This window comes from Benincasa hispida, chromosome 2 (assembly GCF_027475165.1).
Source record: "Benincasa hispida cultivar pf3 chromosome 2, pf3_genome.v1.1, whole genome shotgun sequence".
NCBI lineage: Eukaryota > Viridiplantae > Streptophyta > Magnoliopsida > Cucurbitales > Cucurbitaceae > Benincasa > Benincasa hispida.
The window spans coordinates 33059254-33077620 of NC_143479.1; the positions used below are offsets into that span (position 1 = coordinate 33059254).

The following is an 18367-nucleotide window of genomic DNA, read 5'->3' on the forward strand; positions in this document are numbered from 1 at the left end:
GACGCAATAACAACATTAATTCCTCCCAAAGTCTCATAGTCATAGTCACTCTTCTTGCCATCGAGAATTCTAAATCGTACAATCTATAGAACCGATTTTTTCAAGTACGTTTCGTAGTCACTACACTCGACCAGTGGATTAAAGCTAACAAAGTAGTTAGTTCAATTAATTACATTCCACACATTGACAATCTGCTCAAGTAATCACAATAGGAGGTTGTCGTCCCTTCTGGATCTTGCACAGATTGGAAGATGTTATACTTAAGAATTACCTAGACACGTCATCGATGCACCACAGTGTTGCTTTAGAACTGACCGAACCGAACCGATGAATTCAGTTGGTGCAGTTGGATATGAGGATCTCGAGTTTGAAACATTCAGCATGGACAAGACTTGTACTTTCTGAAGTCAACACTGATTAAAGAGCTAGTACTAGTGTCCATCCAAAGTTTCAAGGGACTCCATGAGTAATCTTTGTGCTTCTTCTCTCCTCCTAGACAAGAAAAATGCATTATTGATGGTGGTACTATTAAGCCAAATCGTGTCCTAAAAATTAGCAAATAATCTATGAGAGAATGCATAAGTTATAAGCCATAACAGAAATAGGCCTTAAAAAAGGTGCCTCAAAATAGAAATCGAGATTTCGTGATTAGAACATCAAGCTTAGCCTACTAGACTCATACCACCAAGAATAAGATCATATTGATAAAGGGACCAAAAATCCTAAGTTTAAATTTAATCAAGTTTTCCTGAAAAATTTTAAAATGTATAAAAAAAGTGTGGCGAATGGGAGTGTGGCTACGTAAATTCGTCCACATTCATATTTTTTATGTATTCCATCCTCAGTAGAATACCTTTTTATATCCTCAACAGCTTGTCTACGCCGCTCTATCTGAAGTTCTAGTATATGAATCAACGTTGCTCTAGCCTACAAGGTAAAATAAAAACCACAATGAAATGATTTCACCGATATGAATACATTGAATTTAAATGTGTGAAAATATCCACCTGATGTGGTCGCAATGAATTAAGCAGGTGGTGTAAGTTTTTGAATATTAGGGATATTTCTTCCACCCTCCTTGCGTATTGTGACGGCCTCTCAACAAGAATATCAGCAAGCTCCAGAATGTGAAGCTGCAGCTCCCTATTCAGAGCTCTCAATTCCTTCTTAAAATCTGAGAAGGAACCACAAATAATAGTGTTAGCTAAATGAGTTTGTTTAGGAGGCAGGCCTGTCGGGGAGAGAGTTAATCTAAGCAGTCTTTTTATTTTTGAACAATACTCTTAAGCAGTCTATACGAGTTCAGTGAGTAAGTTGTAGGTGAAGAGTCTTTAATTTAGATCTGCAGAGAACATTACAATCATTACCACTTACACATTTTCATGTCTATAAATACAGTATCACATATCTTCACGATAACGAACAGAACTATCAAATACTCACACAACAATGGAAATAGGAATATCCCAGCTCTCGTTATTCCATGCTGGTAACTTTAAAACCATCACACCGGTGCTGACTTGGAGAAAATCATCGGACTTCTTTTAAAAAAACTATAAGTTGCCTGCAGCCCTAGGTTCAATTGCATAAGCCAAGTTTTTCTGGTTGAAAATGAAGATAAAAAGAGGATGGTATGGGCAGGTGTAAGCAAGCATGCACATGTAGGCATCTCCGGTCTCAGGTGTGTGTATAATTTAATTTGGATACGGTTAAGTTTGCTACTCTAGTTGATTATCTTCACTGAAGCCTTTCCATCTTGAGGACGGATTGTAAATTGTTCCTTCACTTCAGCACCTCTCCTCCTCCAATACATGTATTCTATTCTTTAAAAGGCCAATGGCTGCCGGATTCAAACACGCAACCTCTAAGTAGGTTTTACTCAGAGACAACAGGCCCTTCTTAGCTAATGCGACCGCCCCTTGGGGGCTATGAGTTCATGCATTTTTCTTACCCCCCAACAAAAACAAAGACCACAGACCTTAGAAATCAAAAGATAAATGCTTGAGCATAAAACTAACCTTATTTGAGAGACAAATATAACAATTCTTATCCAATAGAAAATTTGTATTACTTCATTAGACTTCTCTTATTTTAGCCATTGTTGGCTTTCTCTATTTGTTGGATATGATGAGGGTGCTATGGGGGTATCAACCTAGTTGAGATGTCCGGGTACACCTATTGATCCTATGGTTTCCTGATTGATTACACTCATCTCTTGTATTAATTATATTGTTTTAAAGGCTGTATCCTTTTCAAAAAAAAAATAGAAAATCATTGATAGAGAACAATTTGGAAGCACTGATAACCAAACATACTTACCAATATTTGGTCCTCTAGGGTAAAGCTGGCGCACTCCTTGCTCTTCCAAGCTTGGAAGCACGTCATCTGTCTAAAATCACAACAGAACAATCAAGATAAAGAAGTAAAATTCAAATCAATTACCATGAGGCTATTTAAATTATCAATTTAATCAAAATATACAAGGAATCCGCATTGAAAGGAGAATACTACGAAGAAATTTGGAAGCGGAATCCAACAACTTCAGAACTGAAAACCCTAAATACATCATGCACGTACATACGTCCCTTCAACTCCATCGAATTAAAAGATGAAACGTGCAACTAAACTCAAAACTGCTAAAAGAACTCGACTAAGGTATGAAATCAAAACCGAATCGATGTAAAAGGAATGGAGAGTAAATCTCACAGTGTAATTGCTACCAAAGCACATATAGGTGCCTTCGATGGGTGGAGGAGGCTCCGGTGCCGATTTCGGATCCTGCAAGTAATCTTTGTAAAGCTTGTAAAATGGAGGTGGCGGTGGATAGGTAGCCGTTGCCATGGTTAGGCGCTGATCGGAAAATTTCTAACAGAGTCGGGAGAGTTGGAATGATGCAGCAGAGTTCGTCGGAAGTCAACAAATAAATTTGTACGGTCACGTGACGTGGAGGAATGAAAAATGATGGTAATTTGGGTTAAGAATTTTTTTTTTAAATAATGTTTTTTTAATAAATAATGACAAAAATAGGGTTGGGGGGAAATATTTTCAAAAATAGGTGTTTTGGTTATTGACAGTAACACAATCGTGTGGGTACACGAATTCCACGTGGCAGAATCTCTCCCACAATCTCGCTCTCTCCCACTTTCTCGCTCAAAATCTCGCTCTGTTCTACAATCTCGCTCACTCCAATCTCGCTCTCTCCCACAATCTCGCTCTCTCTCACAATCTCGCTCTCTTCAATCTCGCTCTCTCCCACTTTCTCGCTTAAAATCTTGCTCTCTCCAATCTCGCTCTCTCTCACTTTCTCGCTCTCTCCTCCAATCTCGCTCTCCCCCATACAAGTATAAAAATAGAAGTACCTTTAGAAAAATGTATAAAAATAAAGATAAAAAGTTTATTGAAATGAAAATTTCTTATGTTTTATCCTCTACTCGCATTTATTCAACTGAAAAAATTTAAAATGAGATTTATATTAAATGTTTTATTTTTCCAGAAAAAAAATTATTGGAAGAACTGAATTTTAAGAAATATGAAACTTTGTAGATCAATTTAAGTCTCAATGCGTTACATCAGCACCTGTTTGGCTTTAAAGCTTATAGAAAAATTAAAAAATATATATAGAAAAATTGTATTCAGAAATTTTTGAAGCTTTCAAAAGCAAATTCAATAATCCAAGAATTGAAAGGTTACACATTCAGTAGCCGAGCACGGCAAAGCAGATTTACTAGTTCACCAACAAAAGAATTGCAGAGACAACTAAATACAACATTATTTGGTAACATTTATGTTCATCACCGTTAGGTAACACTTCTGTTTCTTCACAAGTTGAAGACCACGCATTATCATACATCTTTCCAATTAATCATTACAGAAACAATAACTTGATGATATTGAACAATTATTCTGAACGTATGCAGCTTCAATAAACTTTACAGTTGTGTTGCGAAAGCATGAGCATAGTAAGGTTTGTAATCACAAGCAAGACGGTGCATCGAAGTTGGGGAATACTATGAAAGCAATGGACAACGGATCCATATGGATCGGCGTGTTGACGTCTCGGAGGATAGGATTCAAACTTGGGATCTCTCCATCAGCTGTGAGCTCCAATGGAGATCCATTTAGAAGCATGGTTTGGCTTTGGAGGTAGCCATCCTTTGGAGTCAAGTGGTATTCTTCTCTTGAAACTGTTGCATCAGAGACTTTGTTGCCAGTCCATGCTACAGTCTTTTTCATGCCTTTTAGGAAGGATTTTTCTCTCTTAACCCCATTTTCTTGGACATTCAGGAACATATTTTTGCTGTTTTGGACATGGATTGAAAAATGTGTTTGGTTGCTCAAATTTATCAGAAGTACTGTTACACCAGTCTGCAAACAGAATACAATAATCAAAGCAAGTTAATATCTTAACTATGGATAACTTGTCCAAGATTGAGTTGGAACAACTTCAAAAGGGAGCATATTTGATTTAAGCTAGTCCTAAGAATGGCTTTCAAATTGAATGAAAGCACTTACATTTCCTCTTGAACAATGAGCATAAGATCGTAAATACGATGAAGCATCAGTACCGATAGGAAGAACAATTTTTCCCATAAGCCGATGCCACAGAAGAGCACTGTTCACAAAATGAAACAGATCTAAAGATCAGATACACAAAGGACTAAAAAGTAGACTAAAGGAGTTAATATTGGTAAATTTGTAAAAGTGTTGCCTGTAAAAATCTGGATTTGGCACAAGTGTGGATGTGTTCAGCAGACCATAGTGACCTCCAATTAATGTCTGCCTACAATACACTTTGGTATTGTACTTGGATGCCAATCCTAGCTGATCTAAGTACCTAGAGTTTACATGTAAGATACAAACGATTCCGTGACATTACACCCAATTCAAAACAAGCATTACAAGGGCATGACTACACGTTTTTGGGGATGAAGATTACCAAAAGCTATTAATGAATGTGTTGGATACATGACGACCACCGCTGTTATAGGCCCCCCCAGACTCTCCAACCCATGCAGATGCCCATGGACCATGAACTTGGATGGTCTGGTCTAGCCTATTGAAGACTTCTGATACCCTGCTTAAGTAATGTGGATCCAGGATGTTGTTTGCAAGATGGGGATCAATGCCTAGAACGAAAAGAACAACAATGAACAATTGAACAGACGACCAAATTGATCCATCTGTCTTTTGGACACTGCATTAACTTACCGGCCCCAAGATTGTAAATATGATGTGTGACGACATTCACAACATTAGATCCTGAAACCTGAAGAAGCTTAGCATACCACTCAGGCTCAAAGAATCCTCCTGGTGCTACAAGTGAAGGTTTTGAGTTGGAATCCTTGTACAAATCATTGATGATGTCTCTTAGCTTGATCACATCTTTTGCATACAATTCGACATCAACACTCGCACCAACACCATGTCCACTCAATTCATTACCTGCAGTTTCAAGGATATGAAATTTGAGCTGAGGCCACAGACCAAATGATCCTAACGAATGGTAACTTTTAGAGTATTTTACCAAATTCCCATGAATCTATCACATATCCCTTTGAAATGGTATAATTCATAAAATCCTGAGCATTAGTAGAGTCCCACTCTCCTACCCATTTATCTCTCTGAATCCGGTGCCTTCCATGTAGTGCATTCAAGCCAAAGGTCACTATGGCCCTGAAAATGAAAGATTTGACCCATGATAAGACGTGTGGAGTAATGTTCTAATCTAATATTTCCCTTTTTAACAAGCATAACCTTGATAAAGATTCAAAGCATAAAGGAGTTAGAGAACTAAGAGTATGTTTGGTAGGCAATTTGGATTATGTTTTATGTGTTAAGATTAGTTCAACAAATATGCATGGGTAGATAATTTGGATTTTGTTTCTGAACTGTTTTTGGATGTTGAGATCAAAACACTAAATTCTAAAAACAACGATTTTGTGTTCTCATTGTTTTCAGATTTTGAATTTGAAATTTTCAAATACAGATTATATTAAAAAAGAGAAAAGTGTTAATATATATGGTATTTGATGTTATAAACTCAATTATTCTGGGTCAATTAGAATATGTATTATATGATGTATTATAAATTATATGATATTACAAAATAATAATTATACAAAATTTTTAACATAAAACAAACTCATAAATAAACTAACAATAATTTCTATTCAACCTAATAGTTGTGGGTAACTACAATATCTACCATTGTTTTTAAATATATTATCAAACATATTTTGAATAATTGTTTAAATTTGAATTCAATTTATGAATTTTCTACCAAACATATATTTGAAAACATGAAATACAACTATGGTTTCATTGAATTCCTTGTTTTCAAAGTGCCTACCAAACATATGGTAAAGAATTCAACGTTTTATGACTTTATCATAAGAAAATATCAAATTGCATATGCACCATAATGACCAAGATTCATCAGCTCTCAGAGAGGTCGCCTTCCGGAAATGGTAGAAACATGATCTACACTAACAGTCAATTGTAATACTTTTGTCACACATAACATGCCTTCACTTCAAACATTTTAATGAAATGCCTCTCAGGATACAAATGCTTACGGTTGAAAGTAGGGTTTGTACCTAGGGGTATTTTTGTCTTTTTACAGTACTCTAGGGTTCCCTACTTTTCTATTTATATGTGCAGTCTCCTTGTATCCTGTGTATCAAAAATTATAATAAGAAACTTCTATATCGTGGTTTTTTCTCCCTGTACTAGGGTTTTCCATGTAGATCTATGTGTGCCCTCTTTCTCTTTTCTCTCTTCTTGTTCATCATGGTATCAGAGCATGGAGATGAAACCCTGGCCAACATTGAGGAAAATCAAACAGAAGAATCACAAGTGCCATCTGGCACCACAACCACCGATATTGTCGCTATCGTACGGACCACTATAGAACGGTACTTCCAAACGGTCCTACCTCATCTTCATCAGCCGATTGGAGCAACCCAACCCAGAGGATAGGTGGCCGACTAGATCGAAAACCAGCAGACCCAGCCGGCCGATTGGATCGGCCACCAGACGGCGGCTACAGCGGCCACGGCGCGCCAAATGATCGGGAGCCAGGGGGTGAGCGAATTCCAACTTCGTGCTAAGCCATCCACAAGCAGACGCCAGTCGGTCGAAGAGATCCAGCCCGACCCATCCGACTTCCACCCAGTCGGAGCTTTCTAGACCGGCTCCAGCCGCCCGCAGGAGTCCCTTCGGTTCCAGCCAGTCGATTCCAACGCTGCGATCCCAACCAACCGTGACCCACTGCGATCCCAGCTAGCCGACTCCAGCCGTGACCCATCTGATCCGAGTCGTGGTTCTTGCCCAGCACCAACCGCACCTTTGGGTCCTTCTATTCATGATGCCTCCATTTCAACAGAGTATGGGTTGGCAGTTTTAGTCAAAGAATACCTGTGGGTGGCATATTTGAGGTAAGGGAATCATCTTCGTCGTATCCTGGATAGAAACTTGAACATATCCAGGAATAATTCATCCAACTTCAACTCCAGATTAAACAGCAAAACGAGTCGGTTCAGCAACAAATAGCTATCCTTGGAAAAGCTCTCGGAACGACCTCGAATGTCCAATCAGAACTCCCTTCCAGTCTACCAATTTACTCATGAAATCCGGTAACTTCTTTCCCTACTTTACCTACAGCCAATTTATTTTTTGGTGCTATGGGAAATTCTACTGGTTTTATTGTTGGGGAAAAATTAAATGGTCACAATTATTTTTCGTGGTCTCAATCTATTAAAATGGCCTCGAGTGTTGTCATAAATTCGGTTACTTGACGGGTCAAATACCGAAACCGAGACCTGGTGACCCCCAAGAACGTATCTGGAAGGGGGAAGATTCCTTATTCCGGTCTTTTTTAGTGGGTAGTATGGAGTCGCAGATTGGAAAACCTTTTCTATATGCTGCCACAGCGCGAGATATTTGGGATGCGGTTCAAAAGTTGTATTCTAAACGACAGAATGCTTCCTGGCTCTATACTCTACGCAAGCAAGTTCACGAGTGCAAGGAGGGAACAATGGATGTTATAGCTTACTTCAACAAGTTGTCTCTTCTCTGGCAAGAAATGGACCTATGTCGTCTGGGACTGTCATTGTGGGGGAGTCCAACATTTCAAGTCTGAGGAAACTGACCGTGTGTATGATTTCCTCGCTGAGCTGAACTCTAAATTTGATGCGGCAGGTCTAGTGCTATGAATGTTGATTTCGTCGATTGATTCTACTGCTTTTAAGACGCCAGGTCCTGTCAATGACAAACAGAATAGCAAGCCTCCCCCGGTGTGAGCACTGCAAGAAGCCCTGGCACATCAAGGACCAGTGCTGGAAAGTAAATGGTCGTCCACCCAATGGCAAATAGCGTCAGTCAAGTTCTGGACGAGCACTGGCAAGTGAGTCAGCAAATGGAGGTCCTCAGCCTCAAAACCAGGAGACTAGCCTGAATAACACCAATGCAGTGGGTGTGAGCGCAATTGCCCAGTCAGGCACTATTCAATCCTTTGGCCTTGTTAGTATAAATGGTAGCAAGCCGTGGATTCTAGATTCAGGGACTACAGACCACTTAACTAGCTCCTCTTACCAGTTTTTCTCTTACTGTCCAAGTGTTGGAAATGAGAGAATCAAAATTGTTGATGGATCTTTCGCTCCTGTGGTCGGGAAAGGCCATCTTTCTCCTTTTGAGGGATTAACTCTACGAGATGTGCTGCATGTTCCCAAAATTTCCTATAATCTATTATCTGTTAGTAAGCTTACAAGAGATTTGAAATGTTGGGTCACTTTCTCACCTGATGCTATTGTGTTTCAGGATCTGAGCTCAAGGACAACGATAGGCATCGTCCGGCATGACAGGGGGCTTTATTTCCTTACTGAAGATACTTCTTCTAGGATATGTGATAGGACTAGTTTACTTTCATCATGCTTTTCTACTTCTGAAAAAGTTTACATGTTATGGCATTATAGTCTTGGACATCCTAGCTTTCATTATATGAAATATTTATTTCCCCATCTATTTCACAATGTTAATATTTCTACTTTGACTTGTGATGTGTGTATTGGGGCTAAACAACCTCGTGTCTCGCTGAGCTCTCAACCTTATAAGCCTTCCCAGCCGTTCACACTCTTCCATAGGATGTTTGGGGTCCTTCACCAATTACCATTTCTACCGGCAAACGCTGGTTTGTAACCTTTATTGATGACCACACTAGGCTAACTTGGGTCTTCCTTCTCACCGAAAAGTCTGAGGTCTCATCGGTCTTTCAACAGTTCTATACTACTGTAGAAATCCAATTCGACAATAAAATCGCTATCCTTCGAAGTGATAACGTTCAAGAGTTTTTCAATAATTCTTTTCGAGAATTCTTAGCCTCAATGGGGATTGTCATCAGAGTTTGTGTGCGTATACTCCTCAACAAAATGGGATCACGGAACGAAAAAAAACGTCACCTTGTCAGGTCGCTCGCTCCCTTATGTTGTCTACTTGCCTTCCTTCCTACTTATGAGGAGATGTTGTTCTAACAGCAGCTCATTTAATAAATTGGATGTCTTCCCATGTCTTAAAGTTTCAAACCCCCTTGGAAGGTTTTAAGGAGTCCTACCCTAATAATCGTCGTATTCCTAATGTTCCACTTCGGGTGTTTATGTGTTGCGTTTGTCCACACCCATGGTCCTAATCGCACCAAGTTTACTCCCCATGCTCAAAAGTGCGTCTTTGTGGGGTACCCACTTCATCAGCGTGGATACAAATGTTACCATCCATCTTCGCGAAAATATTGTCTCAATGGATGTTACCTTCCTTGAAAATCAACCATTCTTCCCCATTAGTCATCTTTAGGGGGAGAGTACTAGTGAAGAGACTAATTGGAGTCCAAGTTCGCTAGTGTTACCTGAACTTAGGAGTAGGAGCGCTCTTCCTGAACCTGTTATAAGTGTCAACGAGACTATCCTTCCTACTGAACAAGTCCCGTGGATAATGTACTATAGGAAGAATCTTAGAAAGGAAACAGTGTCGCCTGTCACCTCTCCGACTCCAATCCAGGAGTCAAACCCAGCATCAGTTCCATGTACTAGTATTTCTACCCCTGATGATAGTAACGTTTGTGTTGATAATAATGTTTGTGTTGAAGATGATGTGAGTGAAGACAGAGAAAATGGTGACAGTACCGACAATTGTACCGAGGACACCTTATGCGAAGAGGGTGTAGGTGCGAGTGATGACAATTTTGAAAAAACTATTCCTGCAAATAGTACTCTTGAAGGTGAAAGAGATCTCTCAGACGATAAGACTCATGAGCAAAAGGCTAAATGTGGTGGAGGATCAGATGGGAAGAAAAGCCATGATGCCTCTCTTGATCTTCCCATTGTTTTGAGAAAAGGTACGAGGTCTTGCACGAAGTATTCACTGCAAAGTTACCTATCTTACAGTAACCTGTCTTCCGAATTCAAGGCCCTTACTACAAGCCTAGACGCAGTTACGATACCTAGTAGTATACATGCAGCGATGGAGATTTCTGAATGGAAAGCTGCAGTTATGGAGGAAATGGAGGCACTTGAGAAAAATAACACTTGGGACCAGGTTACTCTTCCAAGGGGACACAAGGCAGTTGGGTGCAAATGGGTGTTTACCGTTAAATACAAGCCTGACGAAACGATTGACATGTACAAGGAGAGGTTAGTTGTCAGAGACTTCACTCAGACCTTCGAAATAGATTATTCTGAGATATTCTCCCCGGTGGCAAAGTTAAATACTGTTCATGTTCTTCTTTCAGTTGCAGTTAACAAAGACTGATCTCTCCACCAGTTTGATGTGAAGAATGTCATTGATGTGAAGAATGTCATCCTTAATGGAGAATTAGAAGAAGAAGTCTACATGAGTCCTCCTCCAGGGTTCGAGAAACAGTTTAATCACAGAGTTTGTAAACTGAGGAAGTCCTTATATGGGTTGAAATAGTCTCCAAGAGCCTGGTTTGACAGATTCACTACCTTCGTAAAATCACAAGGATACAGTCAAGGACACTCCGATCACACCCTCTTTACGAAAAAGTCAGTATCAGGGAAAATTGCAGTTCTCATTGTGTATGTGGATAACATTGGCATAATAGGTGATGATGCTTCAGAAATTGACAGGCTAAAGAGGAAAATGGTTGAGTAATTTGAGATTAAGGACCTCGGAAAATTAAGGTACTTTCTCGAAATGGAAGTGGTTCATTCGAAAGAAGGAATTTCAGTCTCTCAACGAAAATACACTCTCGACTTATTTAAGGAGACAAGTATGACAGGTTGTAAACCAATTGATACCCCTGTGGAAGTTAATGTCAAACTCAGCAACCTAAATAATAGTGTTCCGATCAACAAGGAAAGGTATTAGTGGTTTGTTGGAAAATTGATTTACCTTTCTCATACCAGACCAAACATATCTTATGCTGTCAGTGCAGTCAGTCAGTTTATGCAAGCTCCTTACGAAGAACACATGAGAGCAGTGGAATGCATCCTGAGATATTTGAAAACCTCTCCTAGTAAGGGGTTGATGTTCAAGAAATCTGACAGCCGATGCATTGAGGAGTACACGGACGCTGATTGGGCAGGTTCTGCGGTAGACAAAAAGTCGACATCTGGATATTGTACCTTCTTGTGAGGTAACCTCGTTATTTGGAGGAGTAAGAAACAGGGAGTTGTTACCAGAAGCAGTGTCGAGGCAGAATACAGGGCCATGAGTCTTGGGATATGTGAAGAAATTTGGCTGAAAAAGGTCCTAATTGATCTCAATCAAGATAGTAATCTTCGGATGAAACTTTATTGTGATAATAAAGCCGCAATAAGCATTGCAAATAATCCAATGCAGCATAACAGAACAAAGCACGTGGAGACTGATAGACATTTCATTAAGAAGAGACTTGACAGTGGCAACATTTGTATCCCCTACATTCCTTCCCGTCAACAGATAGCAGATGTTCACAAAAGGGCTTCCCAGACAGAATTTTGACTCTTGTGTTAGCAAGTTGGGCCTTGTTAATATCTATGCTCCAACTTGAGGGGAGTGTTGAAAGTAGGGTTTGTATCCTAGGGATATTTTTGTCTTTTTACAGTACTCTAGGGTTCCCTACGATTCTATTTATATGTGCAATCTCTTTGTATTCTGTGTATCAAAAATTACAATAAGAAACTTCTATATCGTGGTTTTTTCCCTGTACTAGGGTTTTCCACGTAGATCCGTATGCCCTCTTTCTCTTCTCTCTCTTCTTTTTCATCACATACCAAACTAATACTTCAAGGAGTTGCAAAGAAAGACAAGAATCAAATGTCTTACCCTGTGGTCTTGAATAATTGGTTTAGATCATCCCATCTGCTCATGTGCAAACACCCCTTGGAAAAACCAAACAGCCCCCAATTCACCTTCTGAAATGGATGGCAAGGTGTCTTCAAACTTCCTACGTCATACAACACTTGATCTTGTAGAGAACCACCAATTCTTATCCTCAAATGCTCAAAAGCTTCAAATGTGACCCGCCACACAACATCGGTGTAAGTATAGCAGTTACAGAGGATTCTTATAAGAAGAAATTTTATTGCACATAGTATAGTTCTGACGATGGATAAAAACATCGAGATTCGTGTTATCAAGAAAGAATACCTTGTATTGCCTTGACAAGGAGAGGATGAGACAAGTTCTGAAAAAAGGAAACATACAGAGCTTGAATCAATCACAGAGAATTAGCGACAAAATCCTTTGTTCAAACATCGAGGATGAAAAGTATCTAATTCTCACCAAATTTACTGCAGAAGAATACCCCCATGGACAACGATTGTAATTACACTTATCATGAGGCCACCAATCAATGGTGGCACAAATATAGTTATCATCAGTTTCAGCAACTACTGCAGCTCCATCTACTATGATACTAGCGTGTGTAGCTCTCTGAGCCAAAATAGTGGGTAGAGAAACTAAAACAAGAAACAAGGAGATGCTGAAGTCCATTGGTAAATGAAATAAGATGCCTCAAACACCAACTCGCACGGAATCATACAGTTCACAACTTCACATGCCCTGCATCAAAAGGAAGAAGAAAAAGATAAGTATATGACAGAAGAATACTTGTCATCTAAAATGAAAGATTCAAAAATGACATGACTTTCTTAATGGATACGTTGCTTGTGAAAGATATGATGGAAGAACAAGATCGCTGTATAGTGTCTCCAACTGACTATGTTAAACACTGCTCAACCATTAATATTGCCAAGAAATAGATTTTACTGAAGCTGCACCAAATAGGAGACTAAAGCTTATTGAAAAAAGATATAGACAGAAAGTTCAATACCTTATATCAAAACATGTATATTAGCTTTCATATCCAAGCCGACCAAATTTTTCCTCTTTTCTTTTGGAATTAAATTCGAGAAGATTAAGATGTAGTTTGTAGTTGTTATAGAATTCTTGGGTCGTGTGTAGATTTGGTACTAGTTAGTTGTTTGTTTCTTATTCGAAAAAAAAAAGATCAGAAGACGCGTAAAAGTGCAACTAAGAACCGAATCATTAGAGACCCATCTGCAAAGCTAAATCACAAAGAAATTCCCAAGAAGATGTAAATTCGAGGCAACCCAGATGCAAATCAAGTAAATCAGATCAAACCTAGAGAAAAACAAGCATCGAATTCCATAAACTATACCATGGAAAGGTGAAACTTAGCTGAACTTTCAGAGCTGCAAGCTGCTTCGATGCTAGTACTTTTTCAGCTGAACTTTGGGAGCTGCTTCGATGCTAGTATTCTTCAGCGAAACCACTGGCTGTTTCCACCTCCTTCCTTTTTGAATTGCAACGAATTATGCTGAGTAAGTACAGTAGCCATGGTGGGTGAAATGGGTCTTTCTCATATTTGTCCTTTTGACTAAAAATCTTACTTCCAAACACCGACGGATGCTCAGTATAAATTTATTTGGGTGCCATGAAAAATTTTCACTATAATTGGAATTCATCTTGCCGGACAATCACTCATTTTGCCGCTACCCCTATTTTGGGACTACCGAAACGAGGAATTTTTTTGGTAATCGGAACTCATCTTGCCACTACTTGCAGAATCACCATTCCCCCACCGCCGCCCTAGAACTCCATCATGGTTTATGGGTCCAATGGTTTTTTTGGGAACATTAGAGTGTGTGAAGGAAAATACATTGCACATATGGTTTTTGCAAGTAAAGAAGAAGGAAATTTGAGAACTGTACAAGAGAGTAATCAGAGATCTCTGCATTAAAAATTGAAATAAGAGAGAAATTAATGATTGAAAGATGGAAGATGAGCCTAGAAAGAAAGAATGGAAGTATGTTTCATTCTAGCATTCACTGGACAAAGAGGAAGAGAGTGAGAAGAAATGAAGAAAAAACAGAGGAGAGAATAATTATGAAAAGAAAATATATCAACTGAGAAAAAGACGAGAGGAAGAAAACTCTAAAACTCACTGATGAGAGAAGTGAATGGGAAAAGTAAAATTGTGGGAGAGAGAATTTAGGGGATGTTTGCCCAACTTTGAATGTATTGTTTGTCTTTTTTCTTTTGGAAAATGACGGATAAATTTTTGGAATTTATGTTGTTTACAAATGGTAATATGATTGATGATGTTGATGAAGTTGATTATGATCGACCACCATGTGGGGGTTTTAGCATAAATGTGAACCGTGAACTTGTTTTTTTAACAATTCATTGAAATGGTAGAGATGCCACTTGGTGTAAATGTAACGACCCGACCCCCTAGGACTTAGGTAAGGCCATTACTAAAATAAATACATGCACAAAATTTAAAAACGCTCAGTTATTTGAAATAAATGCTAATTAAATAAGAGAAGTTCAAAAGGCGTTTATTAAATGTAATTGTTAAAACAGTTAATAGGGTACCCAAAATTCTTAAAGGCTAATCAAAGGCATATAAAAGAAATAATCCTTAGTAATAAATTTTAAACAGTAAAACCAAATAACAGATTTCAAGATGCGGAAGCGAAAAGGTCTAGTCCCAATAACACGATCACGAATTCCGCTGCGCCATCGCCGGTACATCTTTACCTTTTCCTGAAACATCAACATAAGAAAGAATGAGTATGAAATACTCAGTAAGTAGCCCCACCACTGGGGTCAGACTAGACATCTATGTCCTCTAGATACTCGCATATGACACATAAACACATGAAACAGACAAGAGACTGAGTCCTATCCTATTGTAGTTAAGTATGCCCACACAACTGGTGAATCCCGAAGGAAACACAAAACTGGTGAATCCGAAGGAAACACAAAACTGGTGAATCCCGAAGGAAACACAAAACTGGTGAATCCCGAAGGAAACACAAAATGGTGAATCCCGAAGGAAATAAAAAACTGGTGAATCCCGAAGGAAACACAAAACTGGTGAATCCCGAAGGAAACACAAAACTGGTGAATCTCGAAGGAAACACAAAACTGGTGAGCATCTAACTAATCAATGAGGATATTCACACAGTCTCAACATTCAAAGAATCAACACCGTACAATTCTAAAACATACATGAAATCCTTGGTACCATGGCTCCATCACATACACATAATCCTTAACATATTATACAACATTCATGTAAATCTTACATCATAATTCTACAACATACAAGTATGCCTCAACACCAGCAAATCAGACGTCGACATATGAAAACACATACTAACGATCAAGTGCTTAAATGTGTATTTAAACAATTCAGAACTCGTGCCAGAACATACTTTGATTCAGGTCATACTATCAATCAACATGCTAACAATTTACTATAACATACACTCACCATGCTAGCATACAACTAAAGCCTAGCCCGTGGGCAGTTCCAGTGGTAAGATTACTTACCTCAAATAAAGTCCAAAGGTTAAATCACGCGAACAAACTCCTTTCTAGCTTTCCACAACTTTTGAATGAGATCCTAGAACATGGACAAAAATCGATCTTAACTTTTAAGCCCAATTTTTAAACGTTAAATCATTCCCAAATTACCAGCACAACTTACCCAAAAGTGGTTTGACCAAGATCATCTCAAAGTTCTAACACCAAAATTTTGTTAGAATCAAACTCAAGTCGTTAGCGTCTAAATTCAAAACTTCTCCAAAACTTGAATCTAAAGCTCAAAGTGTAGTTTGTTCCAAATTGTCTTCAGTCTCTCAAATAAGTGCCTTAATCTAAGCAATTCAATAATAATGGTTAAAACCTCAAACAAATTCCAACAATAACATTTTAATTCAATCCTTCCAAGGCTTAATATACTTACCAAAATGTTGCTTGGTCCAAAATTAGTTTCAAACTCAAATCCGTTTGTGAACCCAACTTAATCCTGTGCAATGTCTGACAACACACTTCGACCTTAAAATTCCTTCAATGCTTGAATCTATGGCCCAAACATAATGGGTGTTAACAATTTTAGCCAAAACCAACTGAGTAACCAAAATCTTCAAGAAAATTCTAAAAGACTCATATCTTACCCAAAACTTCACCATAAGCCAAAATCTGACAAACGGTGGCGAAGGGAGGCAGTGACCGATGGAGATCGGCAGCTGGGCTGGCGGCGTGCGAACGGTCAGCAACAGAACTAGACGGATCGAGCGGCGTGAGGGCGAAGCAGGCAGTGACGACTCAGATGGCACCTCCGGCTGGCAAGATTGGTGCGGCACGCAGCAGTCAAAAACTGGAGCGGCGACGGCGCGGGCGACTGGCTTGGGTCGTGCGGTCTACGGCCTTCGACGGCTGATAGAGGCAGTTTGAACTGACGGTCTTTAACGGCTCGGACTGGCAACGGCGAAACTCTCGTGGCTAGAGGCGGCAAGCTGAAGGGCGTGTGAACGGTAGGAAAGATTTGGAGGAAAGAGTTTCGATGTGCGTGAGGAAGAAGACAAGTTTCTTTTTTATTTTATAAAATAATAATAATAATAATAACTAAAAAGGAAATAGTATAATTATATTTAAATCATTTCCTTATTCCACTTTATACTATTTAATTCCTTTCCTTTTTCCAAAAATAATTCATTCCTGCCATAACTTTTCAAATTTAATTTGAAAATTGAATAATTTTTTAATAATTTCCACGACAACACTTAAATCCTCGCACTTATACTTTAAATTCAAAATTCTAAACATGCCCTTCAACTAAGGACAATTACTGAAAAATGAAAAGTTTTACATTATTAATAAATAAATAAAAAAGGTGTGGGATGTTACATTCTTCCCCCCTCAAAGAACTTTCGTTCTCGAAAGTTCATCCTTGAAAAGCTCCGGGTACTGGGCCTTCATCTCATCCTCTCGCTCCCATGTGGCTTCCCTGAACTGGTGGTTCTGCCACAAAACTTTCACAAAAGCAATTTTCTGACGACACAATGTCTTTACTTCTATAGCAAGGATCTCTATGTGCTTCTCCTCGTAGCTTAAGTTATCATTCAATTGTAAGGGCTCGTAGTCAACTACGTGGGACGGGTCTGTCACATACTTCCTTAGCATTGAAACATTGAAGACATTATGAACTGAAGACAACGCTGGGAGCAATGCCAAACGGTAAACCTCAGAATACCTTTCATGGGTGCCACTTTTAAGAACACTTTCACACCAGTCTCAAATTTCAGGTCCTTACGTCTTACATCGGCATAGCTCTTCTATCTGCTCTGAGCTGTTTGCATACGAGCCCTAATCTTCTGTATTGTCTCATTTGTGGTCTACACCAAATCAGGTCCTAACAATTTCCTCTCTCCTACCTCATCCCAACACACAGGGGACCTGCAACTCTTCCCATATAGGGCCTCAAATGGCAAAGTCTAGTGACAGTCTGATAGCTATTATTATATGCGAATTCCATTAAATGTAAGTGAGAGTCCCAACTCCCTGAAACTCTAGTGCATAAGCGCACAACATATCTTCCAATATCTGGTTCAGACATTCTATTTGACCATCAGTCTATGGGTGAAAATTGTACCAAAATCCAATTGAGTACCCAATGCTAAATGGAGACTCATAAAAAAAAACTAGATGTAAAACGAGGGTCATCGTTTGACATAACTAAAACTAGTACCAAAAGAGGTGTAACAACCCCTTCCATAAATAACTTTGAAACTTAAGATGTTGAAAATCAGCAACACTTCTACACGTCAGAGCTGAGAACTGTGAAAACAGTCATGATGTTAAGAAAGTATTATATATTAGAAACATATATCTGAGCCTACCATGTCACAGGGAAAACTTCATATGTGCAGTGAAGAAACTGGTCATACTATATAATGCGTCATCTGAAGATACGTACCAGAACAAATCTAGTCAATTGAAAACTGCTTTTACTCTACAAGCACCAACTATGATGTCTTTCCTAGGGTCTACATGTCTGAGA

The 18367-nt window shown here is 39.0% G+C and overlaps 2 protein-coding genes and 1 long non-coding RNA gene across 3 annotated transcripts; all 3 read right to left on the reverse strand.

Moving 5' to 3' along the window:
• LOC150037839 (mediator of RNA polymerase II transcription subunit 7a-like) lies at positions 1-2971 on the reverse strand. Its single transcript, XM_090310664.1, has 5 exons — positions 2707-2971; positions 2320-2389; positions 1008-1174; positions 854-927; positions 1-492 (listed from the first exon to the last, which is right to left on the reverse strand). Exons 1-5 carry the CDS (start codon positions 2839-2841, stop codon positions 432-434), a joined length of 507 nt encoding a protein of 168 aa, XP_090166790.1. The 5' UTR covers positions 2842-2971; the 3' UTR covers positions 1-431.
• A 780-nt stretch (positions 2972-3751) lies between these two features.
• LOC120071576 (heparanase-like protein 1) lies at positions 3752-14476 on the reverse strand. The gene is made up of 10 exons (XM_090310663.1): positions 13673-14476; positions 12775-13053; positions 12640-12676; positions 12316-12499; positions 5525-5673; positions 5209-5442; positions 4937-5126; positions 4709-4834; positions 4513-4612; positions 3752-4365 (listed from the first exon to the last, which is right to left on the reverse strand). Exons 2-10 carry the CDS (start codon positions 12982-12984, stop codon positions 3973-3975), a joined length of 1623 nt encoding a protein of 540 aa, XP_090166789.1. The 5' UTR covers positions 12985-13053; positions 13673-14476; the 3' UTR covers positions 3752-3972.
• A 1565-nt stretch (positions 14477-16041) lies between these two features.
• On the reverse strand, positions 16042-16622 carry LOC150037840 (uncharacterized). The gene is made up of 3 exons (XR_016527577.1): positions 16482-16622; positions 16271-16387; positions 16042-16181 (listed from the first exon to the last, which is right to left on the reverse strand). It is a non-coding gene; the product is annotated as an uncharacterized LOC150037840 (long non-coding RNA).
• Between the last annotated feature and the right edge of the window lie 1745 nt (positions 16623-18367).